Below are 12,859 nucleotides of genomic sequence, written 5' to 3'. Positions count from 1 at the left end.
TTCCTCTTCAGGATGACGGCTGATTGTACTGTTTCACATTTCTGTGGAATGCGTTTCCCTGGAGACATGGACTCTCACTCGAGAAGTAAATGTACAACCAAGCATGATTTTGATCTTCCTCCTGAATCTCTGATTTACCAGACCATATACAAACGGATTTACAGCTGAGTTTAACATGATCATCGTGTTGGAAACAGAGTACACCGCTGGACCAAAGCTTTCGGTGTTGAAATGGCTCACGATATAGACAATGGAGTCTGTAATCCAGCAGACCCCGAAGATAACACTAACAACAACGACTGCCAAAGTGACTCGCTTACGTAGCTTCAATACACCCTTTCAAATTAGAGATCAAAAGATGGCTGCAATCAATCATTTTGCTCAAATCATAATTCAAAGAGGGGTCGAAGTTTAGTTTTTAATTTTAACAAAAATGCAAAATACGAGTGCTTTCTTAGTTCAAACCTTTTGCTGTTGGGTAAGCTCGCTGTTCTCAGCAGGTTGAAACCACAACCTGTAAACCACTCTGGAATATAATGCAGCCATCACTGTCAAAGGAATAATTGCCATGACGACAAACCAAGCCACATTGTAAGCCCTTGGCATCCATTTTTCAGGCCATTTTCTTTCACAAGCACTGCTTTCATTTATAAATTCAACGACCAAGAAAACTGGAGCGTTCACAATCACAGAAAACATCCAAGCACCGGAAATGATTACCTGAAAAAAATTAATTAATGCATAATTCCCATGATGCTATTATTTGAATAACAACAAACTGACGATATCCTCATCTCCCACATCCACTTCGTTTTAATTCTTGGGACGCATTAACATGAAAATGTAAAGGATTCAGTTTTTATACCTGAAATTATGTGAAACAAAGTGATACTCGGGAGACTGTCCGAAACAATAGTAAAATGGTTCAATACTTATCAAGAAATGGGCCATTGTTGTGGGTTAAATTCGACTTCACAAGTTCAAACAAAAGCCTTTTGTTGTTTGTTGCGCTGAGGAAATTGTGCCGAGACTCGACGAAGATGAATTTCAAATCGTCGCAAAATTGTCGGCGTGTCAAATTAGTGGCACTTGGGGAGAGGGGTTGGAAAAGTTGCTCATAAGCGTGCTGTTCACACAGGGGTACCCAAGGGAGAAAATGCCCTTCACTATGCTTGGTCTCTCAGTATAATTTTTTCATCAGCGAACCAGTTGATTATAAATTTATTAACACAATAAAGATGCTTTGTTGTTAACAACATTCACGAACTATACTAAGACTTCATTCAGCTGATTTGCCATGGTGTTGTGCTGAATTTTCAAATTGCGATTCTCTTCCCGAAGACGTCTTATCTCGGCCTCATAAACTTCTATAAGAGATGGCTGTGTCGGTACCAGCGCGCAACTCTGTTCTCGATTGTGATAAAAATGAGTTTGAAAACTCCCACCGCCGACAGACTTAACCTTAAATTTCGACAACATTACTGAGCGAGTATCAGTCCGCATTACACCCGGAGGTTTTTAGTTACCATCATTTTATGCCTTGTGTTCATTCATGGATAACTTAAACAAAGCGATTGCTTTTAATACAATGCAATTGAAGCAATTAGAGAGGCAAGTGCGAACTGAGATCGCTTGAAACTTGACAATGGATCATTTTTATCAGGGAGGTGAGAAAATAACCACCTATTGTTTTAATCGTTTCTCATGAAGCGGCCGCGTGTATCATGAGAATTGATCGATATCAAGGAATATTGCTGCTTTTTTGCGCTAAGAGCATATGCCATTAAATAACTAATTCGCCCGCGGTTTAAATACTTTGTAAGAATTTGCGTTGTCATTAGATGGTTTCTTTTTGGGTTTCCTTTCAAAATTCTTCATTGCTGAAACCAGGGTGTCGATATCGATGGGGATAAATGCGAGTAACGAGCATCCTTATGTTCCGACATGTATTCGAGAATAAGCCGTAATGTAATAAAGATCGTCGGTGGAAAATGTCGTTTGAGATTAGGAGAGTGAAAAGACAATGGACTTCTTATCTTGTCTCGCAAATCTTGCCGTCTGGAAAATCAGATGCCATCTTCACGGTACATAAAATCTTCAGCGGCGTTCAGTCACTCATCTCTCAAAGGATTCAAATTCATCTCGGTTTTTGTTTTTTGTTTGTTCTTTTTTCCAGAGGATGAAAAACTTCGTCAATATCAGTGAGCAACAAACGCAAACCAAGACCCTGTTCTAAAGCCGCGGTTACACGTGCGATTTTTTTGCTTGCGATGGTGATGCGATTTTTTCAGTTTCACGGAATGAGTTTAATTCAAACAAGTTTCATTCGTGACCATTCACACAAATTTCATTTGGTTTCATCACTCTTTGTCAGTCTCTCAGTTGCGACATTCTGTGTCTTGACCAACCCTCCCTGAGTAGCAAGTGACCTTGAACAAAAAGTAACTCCCTACTCCTCCCCAGGGTAAGATTTGACATACACGCGCTTTCGCTAAATATTCAAATTTCGCGCTCGTGCAGTAATCGGCTCTGTTTGAATTTACCTCGTGAATTTTGCTATTGTAATGGCAGCGAGTTTGAATTTCCCTCGTGAATTAATAAGCCATTGTTTGGCTCTAAAGCTATTGTTTCAAGATATCCTTTTATGGATACTTACCATGATTTTGCGTTCGGAAAGATTTCCTTTATCGCTCAGAGGATACATCACCGCATAGTAACGTTCCATCGAAATATTCACCAAAGTAAACACGGAAGATGCGGCTCCTACCCACGCGAAGTTCCCACCAGTTAACAGCTTGCATAAAACTTTACCAGTAACTCCGCCAGGATGGGTGAACGTCTGACTCAAGATGTACTGCGGGGCGATAAACGTAGCAAACATGATATCTGCCATTGCCAGGTTCACAAGAAGATAATTGATTGGAACTCTGAGGAGGTGAAGAAATGAATTATAAGCAATTGACTCTTTTATTTCTTTTATCATCTGTAATATTTGACCATAAGTCCAACGATGTTAGAAAAAGCTGGAACATTATGAGATAACTCTCTCAACAAACATTTATTTCAGTACCAATTAAAAACATTGATTGTGGTTCAGGGGTTATGCCTACCTCATATCTCGATGTTTCAGTATGACAATACAGACCATTGAGTTTCCAATGATTCCCACGAAAATCAGAATAGAGAGCACTGCAGTCGTGAAAACACCAGCTGAATCTGTCATTGTGGTTCTTGAACTAAAAGCTAGCTAAGCCTAAAAGTTAAACATTGATAGGTATTTTGAGGTTGACGTCTATTAGCTGTTTCTACATCGTTCCAAATTTTTCAAAAACGTGAGTCGATGAGATCACGTGAAGTTCGTAAATTTTCCATGTTTACTTTTAATAGAATTTAAATTAGAAAAAAACATGTTGAAGGAAATAGCTTGTTTTTTTTGTTTTGTTTTTTTTTTTTTTGGAATAAAACTGAAAGGACCTGACTCTCTTGCCTTATAGGTAATCCAATTACTGATTACTTCCACTGACTCTTAGATGACTTACATAGGAAGTCGACGGTTTCCTAGATTTTCAGCGCACATAAAGTGATTGATTTGAGAGTGAACTTTCAATTTGGCAATACCTTCTCCAGCCTGAGTAAGAAAGCTTTGTATATTAAACAACTTAAATTTTTTCACGTTGCCGAATGTTTTAAATTGGCTCATAACAATTGTACAAGGTTTGATAAGAAGTGTCACTTACAGCGCAACAGCGCGAATATGAAAAAATTTTAACCACCTTTTCCAGTCTGCCAATCTACAAGTTGACTCGTATCTCCATCTCGTACAAATTGGTAAGATGAAATGATAATTACCTCTTATAATTTTTTCGGCACTTCAGCTGGCAAATATTAGGTATCGATTCATTGGACCTACCTTACGTATTTTCATACGAGATTAAGTTCTCTATAGGATGAGCGACTATGCTTCCAAACCGAGTTAATTTTTCCTAAACAAAATGAATTTGCTTAGTTAAAGAACCGCGCACTTTTAAAGTAAACACAAGTTGGCATAATGTCAAAGAGAAATCATTAAATTCAGTATTGCCACGGAAAAATTAAAATTCTGAACGAGCTTCAAATTATTTAGAAACAAATCAGTCGGAGTTTTGTCTCGTTTCACTTGCTATAAAGGCGTAAATTTCATTGCTTCTAATGAAGCATTATGTGTTCTCAATATCTGGGCTTTATTCTTAAAGTCGTTGCAACAGTAGCAAAGTGGTAATGAATCAGGGAGGCTTTACTTTTTTTCAGCAAACAAAACGACCAAGATTTTATATTATATATGGAAAGCAATAATCACTGGAAATTTCTATGACAGTAAAGCAAAGAAATGAATGAGCAAAAATTCATTTTTTCTTCTTATTCTTTTTAACAATTTATTACAATGTAATTGCTCGAGATATTACTGTGGGGTGTCAGCTGCGCTCATTGTGTTTGAACACATTCTGCCCATTTTCGGGCCAATGTGGTCCATAACCAATTGCACTTTAGGTTATAGTTATTGTTGCTTTAGAACAGTTGTAAATGCCGCTGCAATTTAAATATAGATATTAGGAAAGGTATCTGGGTAAAAAGATTAGAAGCTTTCAGATATTACTTAGCAATGATCATGAAAAGAACCCTTTAGTTTGGCATTATTGTCGGTTGTGATCGACAGTAAAGGCGCAAATCACTAGAACATCCATGAAGATATAATTATAAGTATGTCAATTTATTTCAATGTTAGCTTTTCGTATGAAAGCTTGACTGCCACCACCAGCTACTGAACTTTAAGTAAATGTAGGCATTATTATCGCTGATAAACGCAATACCGTTAAGTTAACAGCGCACGTCAATAACCAAGGAAATATGCCAATACAAATAAAATATTACAATAAAATCGGCTGCAACAAGACTGAAAAAAAAAACGAAATTTTACTGACGATAATAATTATGATGATATTGAGGAAAATTGAGAAACGCCTTGGTTAATAAAGTGCAAGAAAAATTACCAATTACGGATTATAAACGGACCCTTATTTCCATGAGTGGATAACCTGGTAAGGAATACTAAATTCGATACTGATGAGCTAACTCTAAGCGTGGACAAAGTTTTTCATTGTTTCATCATTTTTTTTTCCTTTTAACTAACATTATGCCGCTAATATGTTCGGTTTTTTAGTCCATGATGCGTGAGATTTATGCCATGCTCAAAATATATATATATTTGCGAAGATAGATGAAAAAAAGTTAAAAAAAAAAGGAAAATGAGCTACCTTCAAGTATTCTCTCCTCCTTTTCTTGAGAGACTTGAGCCTTTTGCAAGGCAACAATTTTTAGTTATATAAGAAAGAAAACAGTCGACTTCGTTCACAATGTGACATAAACTATATCAAATGCACAATATCGTCAAAATCACTTCATAGCCAAACACAGGGGGAAGACATGCTACCTTTTCAAAAGCAAGTTCAGAAACTTCACTCTCCTTTCTAGTAGAATTCCGGCCCTACGGTTATTAAATTGTTTTTAACTCCACTCCACACTGCTTTTGCAAAATAAGCGAGACAAACTGACGAAAAGATTCAACGCAAAGGATTACACTTTAAACTTTACCTTCGATGAACATAACAAAGGAACATACGGTACTTTTTAAGTACAGATTAAAACGAAATCCTGCATGACTTCCTCCTTCTTTTCATTGTGAAGTATGGCTTCTCCTTTCTGTTATTTTATCAAAAGAAAAACAAAACAAGAGACAAAAAGAGTCAACATCTCAACCCACGATTGGGTGGCAAATCTCCTTTTTAAGAACACTTCTTAACTGAACGCCATGAATAAATATCGAGCTAACTGAACTTTAATACATGCCGATAACCATGAATTAATTTATCTCGCAACATTGTGATATATCATCCAACTGCACTGAGTAGAGAGTAAATAATGCGCGAATCAAGTACATTTTTTTGTTTTCCCCCCTTTATTGCACGGTTACATGAACAGTTGATTATTTTTACTTTAAAACAGGTCAGCTGCGCTTTCAATTAGATGGTATTAAACAGACCAAAAGGGACTGAACCTTTGTTCTTGGTTAACAACCCACTGCTCCCAAAGTACCGGCTACAATTCTTGCGAAGCACTGTCGTTATGTGATTGAGTCGGAAGAAGAAGCACTTTTGTTAAAGTTAAATGTTCATCCATGTCTTTCAAAGTTTGTCTTTCAGTAAATTGAAATTTTTTGTCACTGGTGATAAATTATAAAAATAAAAGCTAAGTTTTTCGTTTGTCTCACGATGTAGTCACGTGTGATGTAGATCGTGACGTTTCGACTACATACTGCTAGTCTTCGACTGGTCATGCGTGATCTTATAAAACATGATGTTCGACGTAGAATCGTTGTTTACCAATGTTCCTATCGACGCCGCTGTACAAGCCGCAATGCAGAAACTAGAGAACGACCCAAGCCTTGCAGACCGCACAAAGCTAACGCCTGCACAGATCACTGACCTTTTGACCTTCGTATTGAGATCCACATACTTCCAGTATAACAGATCGATTTACGAGCAAAAAGACGGCGACGCCATGAGTCCGGTTTCCGCTGTAATTGCTAGCCTCTTCATGGAGAGTTTCGAAGAACAGGCGATAACTCATCATCCTACGAGCCTAGGATCTGGAAACGCCACGTGGACGATACCTTTACCATCCTGGATCGCGAAAACGTAGGTTGCTTCTTACAGCATCTAAACAACTAGCAGCCTTCCGTCCGCTTCACCATGGAGACAGAGAAAGACAACAAACTGGCCTTCCCAGACACCGCAGTTTTAAGAGAACCTGACGGCCGCCTCAACACCAGTGTTCACAGGAAGCCCACGCACACCGATCAATACTTAGCGTATGATTCACACCACCCTCAATCAGTAAAACGCAGTATTGTCAAGTGCCTTTACGAGCGCGCTAAACGTCTCGTTACAAAACCCTCCGTCATCTCCGAGGAGAAAAAACATCTGTCATCTGTTCCGGTTTTTAATGGTTATCCATTTTTCTTTCTTGCAGAAACTTACCAAGACCGGAAAACCAAATAACAGTGCGGAACCCGCCAACGAGTTCAAAGCTACTGCGGTTTTACCATATGTCAAAGGTCTGTCCGAACAGCTTCGCCTACAACAACAAGGCGTACGCGTTTTTTTCAAGTCACAGACTACGCTAAGATCTCAGTACGCCCAAAAGACGCTGTAGACCCGGCTGAGTAAGATGGCGTAGTTTACAGGATTCCTTGTGGATGCGGCGAGGTGTACATCGGAGAAACTGGAAGACCTATGCAAGACAGAATTAAGGAGCACGATCGAGACATTCGACACGCCTATACCGAGACCTCCGCCGTTTCAGAGCATGCCCACAACACCGGACACAAGCCACTCTAGAACGAAGTAAAGTTTATTGATCGTTACCCTTATTGCTACACGCGCAAGGTCAAAGAGGCAATTCATATGAGATTTCACCCTAACAACATCAACAGGGATAGTGGAATAGAAATTCCAGAAGCGTGGATGCCCACGATCAAAAACCACAACAACAGGAGAGCCGTGTGACAGCAGACCGCCGAGGGAGCAAATCCCTGAATGAACAGCAAGGATCGAAATGCACCAATCAGAGCTGTTGAAAAAAACAACTAATCACAGCAGAGCATCATGCTTTATAAGATCACGCATGACCAGTCGACCTCATCGCCTGAAGAAGACTAGAAGTATGCAGTAGAAACGTCGCGATCTACATCACACATGACTACATCGTGAGACAAACAAAAAACTTAGCTTTTATTACAATGTATATTTTGACTTCGAATGGATAAAATACTTCTGTTAGCTAAAATCTATTACGCGTATTGACAACAAAACTCTCTAGTTTAGGACCTATTGATGTAAAAAAAAAGGAACATTTCGAAAAGGCATTTTTCTCCACTTGGCGCCCCATACTTGTGTGTGTAGTATGGTTGGGTATTTTGACTCCTTGTTTGTATTTTGACTCGCCCTAAGCGATACAACACACGAAAACGTCTGAGCGATACTACATACTATACAACATACCGGCTTGTTGAAGTCAAGCGATTAAAGCTTTGTTGTTTTAGCTATTATCAAAAATAAAATGCTTCTATGGTTGCTTATCATTTCGTTTTAAAATCCAAATTTACGGCCGGTTGGTTTTTACGGAAAACCATATAATTGATGTCAGCTTGTGTTACTAACTGAACTTATTAAAAGTGGAGTTTGATTGTGGGCCTGTGCACCTTCTGAACTCCCTTTTCTCAGAGAAAGATGAAAGATAGATAACATCTCAATCTGTTAAGTTTGTACTCAAAATACAACAAGTCATTATCTCGCAAATGAAGCCTCCATGACTTATCATGAGTTTTGCGGGATCTGGTTTTATAAATTATCTTGATTCATACCCCCTGTCGATTCGAATTCTTGCTATCGTCAGACGTATATTTGAACCAAAGCCTATTCACTACTCTAGAATCCCATTTCAGCGACGTAATGCTGAGTAGAGAAAATTTTTTAAAAAAGTATCAGTTACGCTTAATAGTTTAGAATTATACCTAATTATAGAGCACCGCTAAAACTGAGAAGCTTGTGGAAACTTTTTTGACACAACAAATTAAAAGAAGGGTTCTAAAACAGGTGCAATTACTTGATTTTTATTGGCTGATAAGTTTGTTTGTCTTAATAACAATAGCACAAACTGACGAGTTGAATTTAACGTCAATTCAAAGGAATATTACACTTACCTCGATGTTTTCTAGTTGGACTTAGATAGGAGAGTTTCCCTAATTCTTAGTCTTTCAGTTTTTGTACGATATCACGGTTTTCACACGCTATGGTTTGAAATAACCTTAGCGCATCTTTCCTGCTTTGGAATTGAAACAGAGCGGAAGTCTTGACAGACGAGGTGAGTCAAAGGCATTGAAAACTGATGTTCCATAACTAATGCTTTGTTTCATCTGGAACTTTTTACGTTCATATTTATCACCTTGGAAAAGGTTGCCACCGTTGTCTAAATTTAATCTGCAGTAGACATAGAAATAACCGCGAAATTACGAAATGAGCTAGAACGTGCATGTGAAAAAAAAACAAATAATTTGGTGTCAACTTCTTACATTATTAAGTTTTTCCTAAGCTAAAAAAAACCTTAAAGACCAATTTATTGTTATCATTGGTGTTATTTTTTTTTTCGCTTTTCTAGGTGGACCATCATAAAATATGTCCATGCGATCAGTCCCAGATACCCAGATACAATAGCTATTACTTGTGCAACAGTCCTTTCCGTTCTTGTCATCGTTGTTATAACGGGAAACTTTACTGTTTATAGTTGTTAATGGCCCAATCCATTTCTTTATGTTAACGCATTTTCTTTGGTGTGATTTTTTTTCTCTTTTCTAGGTGGACCATCGATCACATTAAAATATGTCCATGCGATCAGTCCCAGACACAATAGCTATTACTTGTGCAACAGTCCTTTCCGTTCTTGTCATCGTTGTTATAACGGGAAACTTTACTGTTTGCACGATCATGCTAAAATATCGCGATATGAGGTAAAATAATCTTCCTACAGTACTTTTGTGACATTTCTGTCATGCTATCGATCGGAATATTTCATGATCCCTGACATCTCGCGTAAACAGTAACTTAGTGGGGTTTTATCGTTGCCAACCACCTAAATTCTGGTTCAACAGTATTCATACAGCAGTCTAAAAGATAAAAAATTACCTATCCATTTTCGATTCAGAGTCATGATAAAATTAACTGTGATGAACTACTATTGGTGTATACTTTACTTATAGTGTTTCAGTTAGTGTCAGCTCATCTTTTGGGAGAAAATAAATTTGATCTTAAAATTTTCGTTTGTTTCTTTTTGATGCACAAGATCAATCCACCATGTCACAAAACTGGGAACGTACTATGCGGGGTTAATTACACCAGACGAAATGGAAAAACAAAAAATTTGCTTTAAATCTTTATCTTAAACGTTCCTATCGTTCAAGAGCATTATTGGTGCGGTTACTCCATTTGCTTTTAAACAAATGTAGCAATGCACCTCTTTTTGTCTTTTTATCAGTATCATCATCATCATCATCATTATCATCTTCATTATTACATTTATTGTTATCATTATTTCTATTTATTTTGTTGTTGTTTTGTTTTCATTATTTGTTGTTCATTCTTCCTCTGTCATTTTTAATTGGATTTTTGCGTTTACCTTTATTTCTACACTCGCTAGAATTCCAATCAATTTCCTTCTTGTGAACCTGGCTGTTTCGGACATTATGATTGCAATATTTCTTGCACCAGAGTATATATTCAGTCTGATGTTTACCCATCCTGATGGAGTGACTGGGACAGTTCTATGCAGGCTACTGACTGGAGGAAACTTTGCCTGGGTTGGAGCATCTTCGTCCGTCTTCACTCTGGTTTTTATCGCCATTGAGCGCTATTATGCAATAATATATCCATATGATGGAAAGAAAAAGCTTACCAATACCAAACTTAAGGTAACAGATCTGTCTGGAGAAGTCCTTGTTAATTAATTTCTGTAAAATCAAGCTGACTCGAAAAAAAAAACAACTTATCAGCATGAGGGAAACAATAGCCCGAGAGAATCACTCAATTAGAGTGCGCTTTGCATTAAATACGAACACCAGTTGTGGAAAGTTTTCATCATACATCTATGATCCCACGACAAACGCTCACAATGTATCATAATTTATATACGTTTTGACTTCCGTCTAAGAAGAAAGTGGGCTGAAAATTGATTATCTTCGAACCATTGGTCGTCATAAACAGACCAAAGACCTTCTTCTTTATTTTTTTCTGTTCTAGGTAATTATTCCTTTCTGTTGGATTCTTGCATTTTCCTTGAATGTACCAATTTTCTTGGCCACGAACTTCAAAAACACCTTAGGTGACTGCGAGGAGGACTGGCCACAGGAGTGGATGGGCAAAGCCAACAGCATGATCTGGTTGGTGACTATGACCTTTCTTCCCATGACACTGATGACTGCGGCTTATTCCAGAATCGTGTGCACACTGTGGTTCACACAAATTGATGATGATCAACTTTCACATCGACAGAAGGTGAGAAGTTCTTGCAAATTAAACGCAAAACTTTTGTAGTCCTTGGCCCGTCTTTAAAAGGTGCGATTTTTTTTATTTGAGACTTTACAGAGCTCTTGTATCCACCACCAGCCACCACCAGGTACATCAAATCCCGAAGTGTTTTCACCGTTGAAAGCATTTAAACAACTTCTTGATGTTTTAGCGTTAAGTTGTGATGGAATGAAAACACTACATATGATTTCAAGCTTCTCTATAACAATTCACCTCGAACCGACAGTCGTCGAAAAAAAAAAAAGCCTGTAACGCGAATGAAGGGGGTGATTTGGTATTATAAACTGAGATGACACGTAAAGAGTTTCAAAGCCGTTTTGAGCGTTAGTCCTTCGTCAGCGCGGGCTTACGCTAGAAACTTCAGCTTTTGAGCTCTGTAACTGACACGTGTATAATTACGATAACTTTTTTACTGACGTACCTTTAAAATTTTCCAATCAGTTACTGAGGCATCACTCGCATTTTGCGCCATTCTGTCAGGTTGATGAATAAATGGTAAAGCTTTCATCAGTTCTCGATCCAATGTCTTTTGTCAAATGTTCTTGTCAGTAAAGGCGTATGGTATTTATATGATAAACAAAATAATACTTGGTTGCTTGAAGATAAGGTATTTCTCTCCTCGGGTATCTCTCCAGTTCGCTACGTTCACTCGTGAGATATCAAGTTGAACACTGGAAGAGAAATTCCATATCAACGTGCGCCCATGTATTACTCGCTTTATAGCAAGTACCTTACTGAGGTTCTCGATCTCCTCACATAGGCTGTGATCAAGTTGAGGAAGCGGGTCACCGCGATGGTAATAACTGTCAGCATCATATTTGGAATCTGTTGGTTTACGGACTCGACCTTTTATTTCTTGCATTTTATCAACTCTCCTTACAGTGATGTCGTTTTTGCTATAACTACCATACTGATCCTATTCAATTCCTCTGTCAACCCGTTTGTGTACGCCCTGGTTAACCAAAGATTCCGCCAAAAGATCAAGACAATGTTCCGATGCAATTGCGTCGCTGCAAACAAGATGGGCCCCATTATTCAGTCCACCGGTAACATAGTATTGCCAACCGTGGCTCCCACTCTACCAAATCTTCAGGACGAAGTTAATGCAGGGGAAAGTGATATCAACAATTGACGGGAAAAACCTCAACGGAAACGTTAAATTCCGAACTTCACCTGTTTCGTAGACAATTAGAGAATAAATGAAGTAGAGTTAAGTTAAAGAAATTAACAATGGACTGCAATTAATCTGATAAATTCATGGCCTTCTAAAAATTGCATGTACATGGTGTAGTAACAGAGCCTATCCTCTTTACTTTGTAAAGTATGCATTAATAATAACGATAGAAGTAGTAACTGGGGTAATGACAACGGCGATGCTGATGGTGATGATGATGGTGACGATAAAGCGCGTTAAGACATCCGAATGACATAAGTATTGTGAACCGCAAGTAATCAAGTTGGAGGTATAAGAGTAGATTTTTATCGTTTGAATCCTAGAGTTTCTTACTTTTCCATCACTGATGTTTTTGATGGCTCTATTTTACGCTGTCACAGTTTTGTTTGACATTTTGGTAAAGTTTTGTGAGACTGCGGGAGTAATTATTATTATTTAGTGGAAAAGCATTTTAAAAAAACCTTTCGCTTTTCAGTCTTAGTTTAATGAAGAACACACCGCATTTATCAAA

The 12,859-nt window shown here is 38.1% G+C and overlaps 2 protein-coding genes across 2 annotated transcripts; one reads left to right on the top strand and one right to left on the bottom strand.

The window, feature by feature from the left end:
- Window positions 1-33: 33 nt before the first annotated feature.
- On the bottom strand, window positions 34-3,223 carry LOC131791576 (QRFP-like peptide receptor). The gene is made up of 4 exons (XM_059108927.2): window positions 3,111-3,223; window positions 2,657-2,927; window positions 466-720; window positions 34-336 (listed from the first exon to the last, which is right to left on the bottom strand). The coding sequence occupies exons 1-4, from the start codon at window positions 3,221-3,223 to the stop codon at window positions 34-36; spliced, it is 942 nt and encodes a 313-aa protein (XP_058964910.2).
- A 6,250-nt stretch (window positions 3,224-9,473) lies between these two features.
- LOC131791557 (QRFP-like peptide receptor) lies at window positions 9,474-12,306 on the top strand. The gene is made up of 4 exons (XM_059108907.2): window positions 9,474-9,601; window positions 10,288-10,558; window positions 10,887-11,141; window positions 11,935-12,306. Exons 1-4 carry the CDS (start codon window positions 9,474-9,476, stop codon window positions 12,304-12,306), a joined length of 1,026 nt encoding a protein of 341 aa, XP_058964890.2.
- Window positions 12,307-12,859: the final 553 nt, after the last annotated feature.

Source organism: Pocillopora verrucosa, chromosome 8, assembly GCF_036669915.1.
Source record: "Pocillopora verrucosa isolate sample1 chromosome 8, ASM3666991v2, whole genome shotgun sequence".
Classification (NCBI taxonomy): Eukaryota; Metazoa; Cnidaria; class Anthozoa; order Scleractinia; family Pocilloporidae; genus Pocillopora; species Pocillopora verrucosa.
Note: the sequence above shows the minus strand (reverse complement) of the source record. Positions and strands in the feature narration are given on the sequence as shown.

Excerpts from the sequence above, each read along its gene's own strand:
- LOC131791576 (XM_059108927.2), bottom strand. The coding sequence starts at position 3,223 with ATGACAGATTCAGCTGGTGTTTTCACGACTGCAGTGCTCTCTATTCTG. Across the intron at positions 721-2,656 it reads TTTCCGAACGCAAAATCATG|GTAATCATTTCCGGTGCTTG; the intron begins GTAAGTATCCAT and ends AATTTTTTTCAG. Across the intron at positions 337-465 it reads AGCTTACCCAACAGCAAAAG|GGTGTATTGAAGCTACGTAA; the intron begins GTTTGAACTAAG and ends CTAATTTGAAAG.
- LOC131791557 (XM_059108907.2), top strand. The coding sequence starts at position 9,474 with ATGTCCATGCGATCAGTCCCAGACACAATAGCTATTACTTGTGCAACA. Across the intron at positions 9,602-10,287 it reads CTAAAATATCGCGATATGAG|AATTCCAATCAATTTCCTTC; the intron begins GTAAAATAATCT and ends TACACTCGCTAG. Across the intron at positions 10,559-10,886 it reads TTACCAATACCAAACTTAAG|GTAATTATTCCTTTCTGTTG; the intron begins GTAACAGATCTG and ends TTTCTGTTCTAG.